Source organism: Oncorhynchus nerka, linkage group LG1 (assembly GCF_034236695.1).
Source record: "Oncorhynchus nerka isolate Pitt River linkage group LG1, Oner_Uvic_2.0, whole genome shotgun sequence".
NCBI lineage: Eukaryota > Metazoa > Chordata > Actinopteri > Salmoniformes > Salmonidae > Oncorhynchus > Oncorhynchus nerka.
Genome location: NC_088396.1, coordinates 15,670,052 through 15,687,289, shown reverse-complemented (window position 1 = coordinate 15,687,289; position 17,238 = coordinate 15,670,052). Strand labels below are relative to the sequence as shown.

The 17,238-nt window shown below is 44.4% G+C and overlaps 1 protein-coding gene across 1 annotated transcript in view; it reads right to left on the bottom strand.

Moving 5' to 3' along the window:
• Positions 1–470: 470 nt before the first annotated feature.
• Positions 471–17,238, bottom strand: part of stxbp5l (syntaxin binding protein 5L) — a 174,775-nt gene continuing 158,007 nt past the window's right edge. Inside the window, exons 22-27 of the mRNA XM_065001593.1 lie at positions 13,341–13,580; positions 12,523–12,886; positions 12,190–12,355; positions 4,132–4,243; positions 3,703–3,923; positions 471–3,585 (exon numbers count right to left, since the gene is read on the bottom strand). Of these exons, the coding sequence (XP_064857665.1) occupies positions 3,544–3,585; positions 3,703–3,923; positions 4,132–4,243; positions 12,190–12,355; positions 12,523–12,886; positions 13,341–13,580 (1,145 nt within the window). The 3' untranslated portion in view covers positions 471–3,543. The remainder of the gene's footprint in view (positions 3,586–3,702; positions 3,924–4,131; positions 4,244–12,189; positions 12,356–12,522; positions 12,887–13,340; positions 13,581–17,238) is intronic.

Genomic DNA, 17,238 nt, shown 5'->3' with positions numbered 1-17,238 from the left:
TTTTTGCCATGCAAGGGCAAATGTTCAATGAATAAGTGAAAGCAATTTTACATGAGGGGTTTGTGCTTCAATGTTCCTAGGTAGTGGGCTCCCGAGTGGCTCGGCGGTCTAAGGAACTGCGTCTCAGTGCAAGATGCGTCCCTGGTTCGAATCCAGGCTTTATCACATCCGGCCGAGTCGCATAGAGCGGCGCACAATTGCCCATCGTCGTCGCGGTTTGGCCGTAATTGTAATTAAGAATTTGTTCTTAACTGACTTGCCTAGTAAACAAATAGTGTGGTTTACATATATTGACCTACTATTAAAAATCTGTCATATATATGTATATATATTTCTGTAGTATATTGCCCAACTTTTTAAAGTGTTGGTGCAATGTTGGTTTACAAAAGGCTTCCATCTACAATTTTAACAAGCCTTAGTTTTCAAAAAGTCACATTGCGGGAACAAAGCAGTACAGGTTTCTCTGGTGTGTACATCAATCAATGTTTATTTGAATTTTTGATTTGCATCAACATATTTTCAGTTCTTTTTTCCAGTAATCTCTATTACACTACTATAATATCAATAAGAACAAAAGGTGGTAGAATCCATTTAAACAAGACAAACTTTGCTGCCATCATTGAGAAAACAACCAGAGAAACGGTTGGCTTGGCCAGGAAACAACAGTGTGGACAAGAGTTCCAGTGACTAGACACAGCCAGAATAACCAGGTACAGTACCATGATTCATTTAACAGACATCTACAGAGAAAGAATATCCTAAGAATATCCTATTTTTCTATGTTTTTGTGTTTTTCTTTACTCCCAGCCAGCGTTGTTGTACAGTTGATATAAAATCAAAATAAACATACAAACAAAACACCCTTTATGTCAGGAAAAGTCCCGGTTTTCTTTTTCTCAGCCATTGAAGTTAACTGCACCTGTACTAACTCAACACAAACCTCAGAGACGGTATAGTACACATAGGGAAATAGATCTGTTCCCTCTTCATTAGACCACCACAATCAGTTATGGACAATGGCCTTCATATTGGCCTGGAAAGCAGCCAGGCAATCGAATCCAACTCTTTCTAGGGTCTGGGGCTGACTGGCTCCCAGTACAGTAGACTGTCTGTCCTTTAGGAATGTCTCACTAGCCTGAGAAGGAGCAGAGTGAAATGAATAGTGATAATGCAAGTTTTTACCTGTGTGTGTGTGTGTGTGTGTGTGTGTTTCAGCTGTGTTGTGTAACATATGTTGTGTGAGAGAATGGTTGCCTGTATGGTTATGGTAACCACCTTTCTGTGGTTCAAGGCAGGGTGGATATGTGAGCGTCGGTGAGGGAGAGTGAGTGACTGTTGTGGTCATAACAATCATTTAGACTTTCGTATATCATTTAAAAATACAAACATAACCTTTGAAAACAGAAAAATAAATGATGGTATTGTCATGTCACAATAGATCAGTTACGAGAGGACTTGTCAGTGTTACGTGTACACTTATTGACTTGTACAACATATACAATAACATGTATCATAGAACAATCTTTGTACATAGATGATCATTTAGGAGAGAAGAGGCTACCACCATCCACTAGGGGGTGAGGATAAGGGGGGTTACATTAAGGTCATCAAGAGCAATTACGAGTAAAACGAAGAATAGAAACACCTTTGCTTCAAACTCATATCAGTCTGGATTCCTTACATGTACCAATATGTGTAACATAGAAGATCCATATACTGTATGTGCCAACGACACCTGACAACCGCAAGACTCATGATGGTAGGCTATTGTTAGTCTTATTACATTTCTCCATATAGATCAACAACACGGACCGACCGCAGGATATTTTTGATCCGGAATGGTAGTAGTGTTTAAATGGATCTGACTCTACCTCAGTCTTTTAGCTAGACCTACTCCTGTTCAACAAGACCCCTGGAGACTTCTGAAGCATAGTTTTCTCATCAACGTGCAAAAGAGGACCACTCTGGATACCAAAATGTAAACACGGGACCCACCACCCACAATAACATATGATGACACAATCCTCCAACTGACACCTTCATTCGTGAATTGCTTTGGCAGAAGAAAGAGTAAGAGTTTTGTCTTTACATGGGCTTGCGTGAGACACACACTGGCTCAACAAACTCATACATAATATGAGAAAGGCAGCAGAAGATTCCAATGAAGAAGCAACAAACAACAACAAAAACAAAACGTTAAAAAAAGGTGTCACAATTCTGTCAAAAGAACCAGAAACCCAGTTACAGCGACAGACGCCTATCAGCGGCCATACTGAAAAGTTGGGCTCAGCTAGCCTACTCTTATCTACAGCAAACACGTCATTACTACCACATAGTATTAGCTCTTTGCTAGTTTACAGTAAGGGGCTTCACCCATCTTGATTTATGGCACGTGAATTATTACATCATGTTATATATGTTCAGATTAGAAATATAAACACACTCAATCCAGACCTCACAGTCTACTATCACCGTGGCACCTCAGCCAACACAACTCATTTCCATGACCGTTCACACATTATTAATCAATATATTCTCTGTGTTCACACATTATTAATCAATATATTCTCTGTGTTCACACATTATTAATCAATATATTCTCTGTGTTCACACATTATTAATCAATATATTCTCTGTGTTCACACATTTCTGGCAGGGGGGGTGAAATGTACCTTTTTTCCCTGGTAACAGGTCTAGTCAGTAGTAGCAGCCAAGAGAATGAAATTAGTGCCAGTAAAATTGACAATTCAGTTGTTCAGAATGTGTGGAGTGATATATGTTGAAAGACTAGATTGTGTTTTTGCACTGTGAGTACACCACAGAGATCTTGGATAACGATATAGTTTGAGCTCAGTGTCTAATGGTGGGAATATGAATAGTATCATCAGTAGTAGTATTGTGTAAAGAAAGCATTGAAACTGAAATGATGTGTGTTCAGAATGTGTTCAAAAACCAAATGAAAGTAATAAAAAAAAGGCAAACAGAAAAATGTGGCTTTATAGCTATGCAGGAATACATTTTCGTTTTTATATATCTTTTTTTCCATATTTCCAAAAATATAAAGTTTTTTTCATACTTTCTGTTGTTGGCTTATATTATTAAATAAAAGTTGTATTTTGTTTTATTTCCCTCTGTTAAAGTAGCATGCTGCTTTTTAATATTGCAGTTTTACTTTTTTTGTACTCATCTGTTTAGTTTCATGCAGTCTTGTTGGATTATTAACTTTAGAGTATCTACACAGCAAGATCTGGGTAACCCACCTACACACACTGATGGACTGTCATCATCCACTTTGGGTTCCCCCTGTCGTACCAACTTACTTCCTGGTCTGTGTCCATCTCACTATAGTCTAGATAAGTGACTGCCCTCTATCCAAGTCTTGTGACAATGATGTACAGACGGCCTACAGAGAGGCCCGTTAACACAAAGTCCCTCTTGTGTCTCTCTCTATCTCTATCGCTCTCATGTCCGTCGAATAAAGGTCCATGTCCCAACATAGTGCCCCCACCCCACCCCACCCAGTCACAGCCCGCTGTCCTGCCTTTAAAGCTGATACCATTTCTTGTCCTTATGTTTCAGCATCACCTGTGGAGAACAGATAGAAAAGAGACACAGGGTAAGATACATACCACCTTATAACACACCCCTCTTGCTTTCCACAAGTTGCTTCATCACACAATCACTGGCTGGGGGGGGTCGTACCTGGTGGGCGTGTGTGGAGAAGGTCTCGGCGCTGTTCATCATGAGGGCGGTGCGTTCCTCCAGCTCACCCAGTCTCTCTCCTCTCTGGTCCAGGGCGATGCGGGCTCGGGCCAGGTCCCCCACGACGCCGCCGGCTGCAGCCTTCATGTTCTCCAATCCCATTGGACCAGGGATGTGCTGGGCCAAACTCCGAGAGGCCTTTCCCGCTGCTGCCTCCCCAACTATAGGGAGATGGAGAGGAGGGGAGAGAGATGATAGATAGATAGAAAGAAAAAGATAGAAAAATAAATTGGAGAGATGGATAGGAGCGAGAGGCAGAGAGAAATGAAAAGATAAAGGGTGGGAAAAGGTTCATATGTGTCAAATAGTCTCTCACATACTTACTTGGTACACATAAATAACACACGTAAAATATAGAAGGTAACCTACACAGCTCCTCTCTGTCGAAGGTCTGGGCGTTGCCCCCAAAGAAGCCCTTGAGGAATCCTTTGTTCTGGGCCTCTGGTGTTTCTATAGGAGTGAACAGCTCCCCCAGCATGTCCTGAATCAACACACCGCACACATTAATACACACACACTAATTATGACACACAAAAGAATGGCGCCGGAGGGGATGCCCGCCGTTTTACGAGCTCCTGACCAGTTTTGATATTTTGTGTTTTTTTTGCAATGTTCCTAACTTTTTCCCACATAATGTTTCAGCCATCGTTGCATATGACCAAAAATAGCTTATGGATATTAAAACAGCGAATACTAACCTCGATTTGGATGAGGACTTCTATTTCAACGAATCGGAGGCAAAGGATATAATGCTCATCCCAGATCAGGCACAAATCCCTGTAAATCGGAGGAGGCGGAGACAGCGCTGTTGAGGTCGGGGTGCGAGATATCTAATGAGATCACGATGGCGAGTGGATGAGTCGCCATTACCCTCCGTTCTATTGGTGAATGTGCAATCACTGGAAAATAAACTGGATGAGCTCCATTCGAGCCTGTCCTATCAATGTGATCAGATGAACTGTAATATCCAATGTTTCACAGAGTCGTAGCTGACCAAGGAATATATAAATTTAGCTGTTTTTTCTATACATTGGCAAGACATAACAGCTGTGTCCGGTAAACTGAGGGGAGGGAGTGTGTGTCTCTTTGTCAACAACAGTTACGCAATCTCTAATATTAAGGAAGTCTCAAGGTTCTGCTCATCGGAGTTAGAATACCTCATGATAAGCTGTAGAACACACTATTTACTAAAATAGTTTTAATCTATATTTTTCATAGCTGTCTATTTACCACCACAAACCAATGCTGGCAGTTTAGACCGCCTTCAACGAGTTGTATAAAGCCATAAACTCACCTAGATGCAGCGCTCCTAGTGGCCAGGGATTTTAATGCAGGGAAACTGAAATCCGTTTTACCTAATTTCTACCAGCATGTCTCCTGTGTAACCATAACCATAACTCTATATTCCTGATTCCGGCTTACAAGCAAAAACTCAAACAGGAAGTACAAGTCATGAACTCAATACGGAAGTGGTCAGATGAAGCGGACACTAAGCTACAGGACATTTTCGCTAGCACAGATTGGAATACGTTCCGGGATTCATCCGACGACATTGAGGAGTTTACCACATCAGTCACCGGCTTAATTAATAAGTGCATCAGTGACCGTATGTACATATCCCAACCAGAAGTATTGGATTACAGGTCACATCCTCACTGAGGGAATGGCTAGAGCTGCCTCTTTCAAGGAGTGGGATACAAATCTGGCCGCTTATAAGAAAACCCGCTACACCTTCCAATGAACCATCAAACAGGCAAAGCATCAATACAAGTCTAAGATCGAATCCTATTACACCAGCTCTGACGCTCGTCCGATGTGGCAGGGCTTGCAAACTATTACGGATTACAAAGGCAACCCAGCCATGCGGGTGAATAACTGATTGTGTATGGAGGAATCCTCACTATCACTGTTCCTCAACTTGGCAGTAAGCACAGAATATTGCTACGGGAACAACTGAGGTATCTCAGTTTCAAGGTCTCAACTTGGAGAGAGAGAAAGCCTTTTGTGAGGTATTGGTTAGTCGAGCCAACGGTAATGATTAATTATGCTAAATCATGCCAATATAACTTTTTCCTTTAACGAGTCTGACGAGAAGGATATCCTGCTTTCACTGGAACAGGCCCAGATCCATGCCTTTTGCATGAAGAAAAGACACCGGAAAAGGGGAAGCAGATCAGGGATTCTTCTGAGAATTCGGAGGCGAGCAAACTCCCAATGCCTTCCATTCTTCTTGCTAATTTGCAATTGTTGGAAAATAAAATTGATGACCTACCATTAAGATTATCCTACCAACGGGACATTAAAAACTGTAACATCTTATGTTTCACCGAGACGTGGCTGAAGAAACAAACAATATAGAGCTGCCGGGATTTTCCATGCACCGGCAGAACAGAGACGCTACCTCTGGTAAGATGGGTGGGGGTGTGTGTCTTTTTGTCAATAAAAGCTGGTGCGCGATGTTTAACATTAAAGAAGTCTCAAGGTATTGCTCGCCTGAGGTAGAGTACCTTATGAAAAGCTGTCGACCACACGATCTACCAAAAGAGTTCTCATCTGTATTATTCGTAGCCATCTATTTACCACCACAAAGCAAAACTGGCACTAAGACGCTCTCAGCAAGCAAAGAATAAAATACTCACCCAGAAGCGGTGCTCCTAGTGGCAGGGGACTTTAATGCAGGCAAACTTTTAAATCAGTTTTACCAAATTTTTACCAGCATGTCACATGTGCAACCAGGGACATAAAATCCTAGACCACCTTTACTCCACACACAGAGATGCATACAAAGTTCTCCCCCGCCCTCCATTTGGCAAATCTGACCATAATTCTATCCTCCTTACATGCAACAATTAAAGCAGGAAGTACCAGTGACTCGCTCAATGTGGAAGTGGTCAGATGACGCGGATGCTACACTACAGGACTGTTTTGCTAGCACAGATTGGAATATGTTCCGGGATTCATCCAATGGCATTGAGGAATACACCACCTCAGTCATCGGCTTCATCAATAAGTGCATTGGTGACATACGTACAGTCACTGTGGGGACGACATACCCCAACCAGAAGCCATGGATTACAGGCAACATCCGCATCAAGCCAAAGGCTAGAGCTGCCGCTTTCAAGGAGCGTGAGACTAATCTGAACTCTTATAAGAAATCCCGCTATGCCCTCAGTTGAACCATCAAGCAAATCATCAATACAGGATTAAGATTGGATCCTACTACACCGGCTCCGACGCTCGTCGGATATGGCAGGGCTTGAAAACTATTACAGACTACAAAGTGAAACCCAGATGCAAGCTAACCAGTGACGCGAGCCTACCAGACAAGCTAAATGCCTTTTATGCTCGCTTCGATGCAAGCAACTCTGAAGCATGCACAAGAGTACCAGCTCTTCTGGATGACTGTGTGATAATGCTCTCGGTAGCCGATGTGAATAAAACCTTTAAAAAGGTCAATATTCACAAAGTCGCTGGGCCAGACGTGTACCAGGACGTGTAAACAAAGCATGCTAGGACCAACTGGCAAGTGTCTTCACTGACATTTTCAACCTCTCCCTGACCGAGTCTGTAACACCTACATGTTTCAAGCAGACCACCATAGTCCCTGTGCCTAAGGAAGCGAAGGTAACCTGCCTAAATGTTTACCGCCCCTTGGCACTCACGTCAGTAGCTTTGAAAGGCTGGTCATGGCTCACGTCAACAGCATCCTCCCGGACACCCTAGACCCTCTCCAATTCGCATACCGCCCCAACAGATCCACAGATGACGCAATCTCAATCGCACTCCACACTGCCCTTTCTCACCTGGACAAAAGGAACACCTATGTGAGAATGCTGTTCATTGACTACAGCTCAGCGTTCAACACCATAGTGCCCACGAAGCTCATCACTAAACTAAGGACTTTGGGACTAAACACCTCTCTCTGCAACTAGATCTTGGACTTCCTGACGGGCCGCCCATCCCCAGGTGGTAAGAGTAGGCAACAATACGTCTGCCACGCTGATCCTTAACACTGGGGCCCCAGAGGGGTGTGTACTTAGTCCCCTCCTGTATTCCCTGTTCATCCACGACTGCATGGCCAAACACGACTCCAACACCATCATTAAGTTTGCTGATGCCTGATCACTGACAACGATGAGAAGGCCTATAGGGAGGAGGTCAGAGAACTGGCAGTGTGGTGCAAGGACAACAACCTCTCCCTCAATGTGAGCAAGACAAAGGAGCTGATCGTGGACTACAGGAAAAGGCGGGCCGACGGGGCTGTAGTGGAGCGGGTCAAGAGTTTCAAGTTCCTTGGTGTCCACATCACCAACGAACTAGCATGGTCCAAACATACCAAGAGGGCACGACAAAACCTTTTCCCCCTCAGGAGACTGAAAAGATTTGGCATGGGTCTCCAGATCCTCAAAAGTAAAGTATGGCAAAGTATGGCAACTGCTCGGTATCTGACCATAAGGCGCTACAGAGGGTAGTGCGTACGGCCCAGTACATCACTGGGGCAAAGCTTCCTGCCATCCAGAACCTATATAATAGGCGGTGTCAGAGGAAAGACCATAAAATTGTCAGAGATTCCAGTCACCCAAGTTATAGACTGTTTTCTCTGCTACCGCACGGCGAGCAGTACCGGAGCGCCAAGTCTAGGACCAAAAGGCTCCTCAACAGCTTCTACCCCTCGCCACCGGACAATTTACAATGACAATACCTTTTTTACCCCAAAGCCATGACTGCTGAACAGTTAATTAAATGGCTATCCAAACGTTCTGCTTTTCAGCCCCTACCTACTTGTACATAGTACATGAATCAATCACCTAACCAAACCTACATGTACATATTATCTCAATCAAACTACCTCGAACTAGAGGTCAACCGATTAATCGGAATGGCCGATTAATTAGGGCCGATTTCAAGTTTTAATAACAATCGTAAATCTGTATTTTTGGACACCGATTTTATTTTTAAATATTTTTTTTACACCTTTATTTAACTTGGCAAGTTAAGAACACATTCTTATTTTCAATGACGGCCTAGGAACGGTGGGTTAACTGCCTTGTTCAGGGGCAGATTTTCACCTTGTCAGCTCCGGGATTCAATCTTGCAACCTTACAGTTCACTAGTCCAACACTCTAACCACCTGCCTCTCATTGCACTCTACGAGGAGCCTGCCTGTTACTCGAATGCAGTAAGAAGCCAAGGTAAGTTGCTAGCTAGCATTAAACTTATCTTAGAAAAACAATCAATCATAATCGCTAGTTAACTACACATGGTTGATGATATTACTAGTTTATCTAGCGTTTCCTGCGTTGCATATAATCGATGCGGTGCGCATTCGCGAAAAAGGACTGTCGTTCCTCCAACGTGTACCTAACCATAAACATCAATGCCTTTCTTAAAATCAATACAAACTTATATATTTTTAAACCTGCATATTTAGTTAATATTGCCTGCTAACATGAATTTATTTTAACTAGGTAAATTGTGTCACTTCTCTTGCAACAGAGTCAGGGTATATGCAGCAGTTTGGGCCGCCTGGCTCATTGCGAACTGTGTGAAAACAAAGACAGCCAACTTCGCCAAACGTGGGATGATTTAACAAAAGCGCATTTGTTGCACGACGGTACCTAACCATAAACACCAATGCCTTTCTTAAAATCAATACACAGAAGTATATATTTCTAAACCTTCACATTTAGCTAAAAGAAATCCAGGTTAGCAGGCAATATTAACCAGGTGAAATTGTGTCACTTCTCTTGCGTTCATTGCACGCAGAGTCAGGGTATATGCAACAGTTTGGGCCGCCTGGCTCGTTGCTAACTAATTGTACGTAATTATGACATAACATTGAAGGTTGTGCAATGTAACAGCAATATTTAGACTTAGGGATGCCACCCTATTTCACTGAAATAATAAACGTTGTGTTTTCGAAATGATAGTTTCCGGATTCAACCATATTAAGGCTCGTATTTCTGTGTGTTATTATGTTGTAATTAAGTCTATGATTTGATAGAGCAGTCTGACTGAGCGGTGGTAGGCAGCAGCAGGCTCGTAAGCATTCATGTATACCTTGTACAGAACACCTTGTACAGTATATAGCCTGTACTGTACATAGTCTCGTTATTGTGTTACTATTTTATTTTTATCTATTTGTTAATTTTCTCACTTTAATTGCATAGTTTTTATTTTATTTTGAACCCCTTTTTAATCTCCCCAATTTCGTGGTATCTAATTGGTAGTAGTTACAGTCTTGTCTCATCCCTGGAACCGTACAGACTCGGGAGAGGTGAAGGTCGAGAGCCATGCCTCCTCCGAAACACAACCCAACCAAGACACTGCTTCTTGACACAATGCACATCCAACCCGGAGGCCAGCCGCACCAATGTGTTGGAGGAAACACTGTACACCTGGCGACCTGGTCAGCATGCGTTGCGCCCGGCCCGCCACAGGAGTCGCTAGTGCGCGATGAGACAAGGATATCCCTGCCGGCCAAACCCGAGCCAATTGTGCATCGCCCCATGGGCCTCCCAGTCGCGGCCGGCTGGGACAGAGCCTGGGCTCGAACCCAGAATCTCTGGTGGCACAGCTAGCACTGCGATGCAGTGTCTTAGACTACTGCACCACCCGGGAGGCCACTTAAGTGCATTGTTGGTAAAGGGCTCGTAAGTAAGCGTTTCAGTAAGCGTTTGTGTGTGTGTGTGTGTGTGTGTGTGTGTGACAAATCATACACACACACACACACACACAACACAGATTAATACACACACATTAATACCTGCACACACAAGTACACACACACATACACATTAATACACACACACACACACACACACATTAATACCCATATCTAACCAACATAAACACACAGTAACACAGTCATAACACAGTCCTAACTAACCAACATAAACACACAGTAACAGTCATATCGAACCAGAGGCACACAACAGCAGATTACGCACAATGGGATTTGTGGATATTTCGGGATTGCAAGTTGGCTAAAAAAAGCATGCAGTTGATGAAACAGGCTTGAAATATTGTAGGTGAAGTCATCACTTGTCTGCCGATTTCAAAAAGGACACTTGCTGAGAAGCATATCAGTGTTGGAGTGTTACTGTGCCAGCAGATGGCAGTAGGATTATGCTGCACGTTCAGTCATGTTGCTGGATGAGAAGGACTGCATGTCTGAAGCTTCACCAATGTCTGCTCTTATTAGTGTGTGTTTGTTGTGATGGCTCTATAGCAACACACACACACACACAGTGTTGGGAAAGCTACTCTGAAAATATACTTTTCCTAGTTACCGATTCCTTCACACTGCAATAAATGAAGTTACACTTCCGTTACAAAAATAAAACGGAATATAACTAACGACAGGGTCTTAGATATAGAAATAATAGAACTAACAACTGGGTCTTGTCTCTAGATATAGAAATAATAGAACTAACAACTGGCTCTTGTCTCTAGATATAGAACTAACGACTGGGTCTTGTCTCTAGATATAGAAATAATCAAACTGACTGGGTCTTGTCTCTATATATAAACCTGATAGAACTAACGACTGGATCTTGTCTCTAGATATAGAACTAATAGAACTAACGTCTGGGTCCTGTCTCTAGATATAGAACTAATCTAACAAATGACCGTAAACAAAAGATGAGAAAGCATGAATTTGCTTTTTTTTGTAAATATATATATATATATATACTGTATATATCAACAAATACATTTTATTTCTACCAGTAAATGTGTGCTTTAATGTTGTTTTATTTTGCCACTGTGGTATAAGTGCGATTCATTAGTGAAAACTCCACTCCACTGCGTCATCCATTTTTCTAAGGTAATGTACAGAATGTCAGCGTTTAGTTTCAAGTGAGAATTGGGCAGGTCTGATGCCGAAAAAGAAAGGAAATTCCTGCCAACCATATTTTATTTTATCTTTGCTGAATGTATAGTGTGTAGTCATTAACTACTGAAAACACTACCTAGATTAGAATGTAGTTCAACTACCACCAAGCTACTGCAAAATATAGTTGAGCTACATGTCGTTCACTACTCGCCAACGCTGCGCACACACACACTCCACCACCACGGAGTCAGCGCAGTGGAGCTCAAACCACACATGACAAGCGTGACATTTCACTTCAATGGCCACTGTCATGATTGGGCTTTAGCAAAGGTATCAATTATAGCACCCATATATTTACTGCACCACTGGCTCTGAGAAATCACTCTGCCTAAGCTGCAGGACGCAATGTGCTGTCATACCCACAGAGCAATGAGATTACCAAGGATAGACACACAAACACATGCACAGATACAGACACACACACACACACACACACACAAACACAAACACAAACACACACACACACACAAACAAGTACAGATCATTCTAAACTCCACAGTACACAAATGCACACACAGATGGGTGCTGACCTGTAGGTTGTCCGTCATCTCCTGGCTGTATGTGAGACGCTGTATCTCTGTAGGAGAGCTCAGATACAGGGCCTGGCCTCCGTTAGTGAAGACAAAGGTCCGGGCGATACGCAAGTCGGTCAAGGGAAGGTAGTTGATATCCATCAGGGGTCTTAGACTGGGCAAACTGGGAGGAGACAACAACAGAAAAAACACAACGCTGTCAAGGGTGGTAGTAGTAGAAGTCATCTCATGGGCCTGTAGGAATACGACAGAAAGACAGGTCTTTTCGATCCATCAAGGGAACACGACCAAGACAGCTTTTAACAGGCATGAGAAAGACCGACCGTATACCTTAGGGTCATGATGTGTCCGTTGGCGCAGAAGCAGGCCAGGCAGACGCTGTTGCAGACGGAGACAACGTCAGCTCGCAGGAGGAAGGAGGACTCGGTGATGTTGTGGGTGAACAGGACAGCCTGGGTGGGCATGAGGATGACCTTGGCCTGCTTCTCAGAGCACACAACGGCCAGGTGACCGTCACCACACGCCTCCTGGGATGATGACGGGGAGAAGTTGATCAGCTTGCGCCTGCGGGGCCGGTCGGGGTCCTCCGGACCGTTGGGGTCCCGCCACACCTCGTAGGGACTCTGAATGAGAGCGCCCCCACAGTCCAGGAAGGCAAATCGCAACACAGAGCCTTTTAGCATCAGGACGGTACCTGGGTGTGCCATGGAAAGAGGCAGATAAGATAAGAAAAGATAGCACTTTCGGTAACGTGACATCCGAGATCTTTTCTATATTCACCAAACATTCAATTCTTTCTGATCTTGCTATCTAATATTGACTAATATCAGTCATTGAAATGGAATGAGAGAGTAGGAGGGCAGCGAAGAATGCCAACCTGCAAAACCCATTATCACACCCACGTTAGTATATCGATAATCTCTTCTCAATTGTTGCTTAGGTGGGCTTGAAGAGTAAGCCCCTCCCCCACAACCATGCCCTCTATGAACCTGCACCCCTACACCCTACCCTGTGAGTCAGTGAGTGATTCCTCCATTACAATCCTGTCTAATGTCAAATGACATCAAAATAACGAAGGCTAAGGCAGGCCACATTCGGGATCTCCTTCCCCCAGACCATCTATCATTCCCTCAGGCAGACAGGCTCACCACTGGGCCCCATGGTGATGGGCTCCTCCATCCTCTCCTCCTCTTCTGTGGGGATGGATATGGGCAGGAGCAGGACCACGCCCAGGCTGGTGCCCACCCACAGGCAGGCGGTAGGCAGAGCATCGCCCTTACGGCCGTAGGACTCTCCGAACTGCAGCGTGGTCACTGACTCCTTGGTGTCGCGATCAATGCTGGACACACTGGAGCTCCGCGAGCGACTGAATGAGTTCTCTCTACTTTCTGCTTTACAACAAATTACGGGGAAGAACAACAGACATTGAGGCAGAGGGGGGAGAGGGAGGGAGAGAGGGAAGGAAGGAAGGAAGGAAGGAAGGAAGGAAGGAAGGAAGGAAGGAAGGAAGGAAGGAAGGAAGGAAGGAAGGAAGGAAGGAAGGAAGGAAGGAAAAAAGGAAGGAAAAAAGGAAGGAAGGAAAACAGTAGACAGAGTGGAGAGAAGAAGAGAGAGAGAGAACAGGAATAGGACAATGGAGTATGCAGACAGACAGAAAACAGAGGGTGATATACAGAAAGAGAAACAAAGCAATAAGACCAGGAAGAGAGAGATGTGGAACATAGAGAAGGGAGAAAACAGCTGCTTAAAAGGGGGGAGAGACAACGAGCAGCCAAGTGAGAGCACACACACACGTGCAACACACACACACACACACACACACACACGCAGAGACAGACACGCACACCACAAACCAACATGAAGTCACAGCTGTAGTGCTTAGTTACAGTTGGATCCATCTATGACTCATTTGATTATGGCCCAATGAAAGCAAACACACAGTACGAAACCATTTCTGTCCTTTTGAATTTTCCCATTATTATGTTCTCTCACTCACTGCGGGTTCAAGAAATACCCTGATGTGCATACACACACACACAAAACACAGATACTCATACTGTACACACACACACATACACATACACACACACAAAATAGGTGGACGCACACACACACACATCACATGAAAACACACAGATTGTGTTGACCCCTTGCCTTGCTAGGCATTCGGATCCTCCATTACATATTTATAGATTTAGCCTCCTGCCTCCACCATAAAAGTATTTCTGTATTGCCCAAGAATGATTCATGCACTTCTCAATTATTTACAACCTGACTATGTGCTGCCTGGGCTTGTTCTACAAACACCGTAGACTTTATAACTTAACAGCGGCTGGGGATTTCTGCATTGCCCAAGGTTCACTCTTAATATTTTCATTCAAAAAGCAAATGGAACAAATTGGAAAGGGCTCTAGCTAAACACTGCTTTCTCTCTGCCCTACTCTGTCTTTACTAACAGTAGAAAATAAAAAGTGTATCAGAATAAAGCACCAGCACATCATTAATGCACCTCATGGCATTTCACAGTGTCTTGGATTATCAGGCAAGCAAACAAAACTGAACAAGCAAAAACGCAGCAATAAAGATGTGTGTCCGTGGCATGCAAACATTAGGACAGTGTACACTAAGCACATACAGAACAGCTGTACCTTGGACACAGCACACACTCCTATAAGCCAAGTACACAACCGTGTTCATCCTGTCAACCCCAAGTACAAGAGCAACAAGCGTGTGTCCCTGAACATCTCTAGACAGGACATGGACGGTGACAGAGCAACGTGGGGCCACAGGACGGACGTACTGGCCGACGGAGTTGGGGACAGTGGGCCGCACATGGCGGTGCACTGCGCCCCCCTTACCTCTCTCGCTCCAGTTGTAGGAGGTGGTGTGGTGCTCGTCGTGGGAGTACATACTGACTCCATGCAACTGCTGAAGCATTGCCCTCCTGGACGCATGGCCACCTATTCCCCCACATCACAACCCCCATTCAAACCCCCAACACCAACCAAGCCAGCCAGAAAACCAGCCGACAGAAGGACAGACGGGACAGACGGCAATACCAGAGATAGACAGAGGGGGAGAGAGAGAAAAAACAACTCAGCTGGGATGAGCATGGTTAGGACAAAAGAAAAAGGGAGAAACAGAGACGTTTTTATCCCTCCAGCAGAAAGAAAACTGCCTAACCCTCCTCCTCCTGCCAAACTCCTCGGACCATACATGACAAGTGAAACCTGTTTCTGTGACTAATCAATAGGGATAGGAAGAGAAATAACATCCCTCCAGAAGGCAGTACAGCCGAGCCCTGTTTAGGGCGACGCTACACTACTCTACAACGCTGCCGGCTAGCATTGAGGCTAGAGAATATAATGGCTTTTGTTGTCGGGCCTGTGTCCAGAGTGGCAGCTCATTTTCTGCCGTGTGTGTCCGGGTTATGTTTGTGCATGACAGAGTCTTCAAGGTGGTAGCTAATGAAAGTCACGCACAGTGGCACTCGGACAGGACACGGGGACCCCCAAGGGGGCCAAGCAGGGATATAGTAGGAAGAGGGAGGGGAGGAGGAGGAGAGAAGAAGGGGGGGAGGGAGGGGAGGAAAGTAAAGAGGAAGGTAAGGAGGGAGGGCAATGCTTCAGCGACTCAAGACACACATAGACAGTATAGTGGAGAGACGAGGACAGACAGACGCCCTGGAGCTACATCTGACACCTCGGTCAATAACTTCATTACTACTAGAATGAAACCCATAGGTTTCAGCAAGTTAGTACCAGGAATGACGAAAATCTGGTGTTTCCATGTCAAACTGTTTTGTTATATTTCAGTCTTCTGTGATGTGTATAAACTCCAAATTAAATGCATTTCAACTCTATATCTGACATGGTACAGGTGTCTTATTTCTTTTAAGCCCATAACCATGTGTGTGAGGTGTATACTTTTGTTTAAAGTACATTTTTTTAAGACTACCAAGAAACACTCCGTGTGACCCTGATTTAGCCCACTGCAGTAAAAGGTTGCAGCGATCGATGTCTTTGTCCAGTCACAGTCATTGTGTGCTCCTAACAATGTCAAAGCTGTAACTATGTTCACAGGCCATAATTGCCTCATGTTGCATAGCTTTAATATTTCATTCTCTGTCAGACAGGGAGGCATGGCGTGGTTGTTTATGTTGTGCCTGTCCCCTTTCTCTGGTGTGTGTGTCGTCTGGTGTATGAGTGTGTGTGTGGCGGGTCGCCTGGTGTGTGTGTGGCGTGTCGCCTGGTGTGTGTGTGGCGTGTCGCCCGGTGTGTGGGCCTCATTACAGGAACTCAGCCCTTCACACCGCTCATTGACCTTTCATTATTCCAGTGACCCTGCTGTTTCATCGCTGTGGTAACCCAGCCAGCGCCAGCGACAAACTGAATGGGTAAGGGGGTCGCACTGCCTGATGGGAGCACCAGCATAACACACGCCATAGACTGGGTATGTCCTAAATGGCACCCTATTCCCTACGTAGTGCACTATTTTTGACCAGAGCCCTAAGGGTCCTGTTTAAAAGTAGCGCACTATAAAGGCAACAGGTGCCATTTAGGACACAGCTATAGTCTCCATGGTGAGAGGAAAATATATTTAAACATAGTTAGTGAACTGCCCAGGGCATGTATAGCACTAAAAATACTTTAACACCGCCTGGTCTCCCATGTGCTTTGACATTTTGAGGAAACCACTTTAAGATCCACCTGTTGAGCTGTTGGCTAGTTTTGATACGGTTACACAGTTTGAGTTCAAATGAGGTGATCTGTCCTTTTACAAATTCTCTTCATTTTTCCGGTGTGTCACCGTAACCTCTCACCCACCTTACCGTGTGAAAAGCTTTGAGAGAATAAGTATTAGGCCTATTTGCGCGGTCAATGACTCCTCATTGTTATCTAGGCGATTCCCAATTTCGCACTCTGGCGACGACGCTGATCTAGGTTAACTAAAGGCTTTCACACGTCCTGCCGTCATTTAATTCCATTACGAACAGAAGTCAAGGTTCTGAGTTACAGCGAAATTGAACAAACTACATTTTGGCAC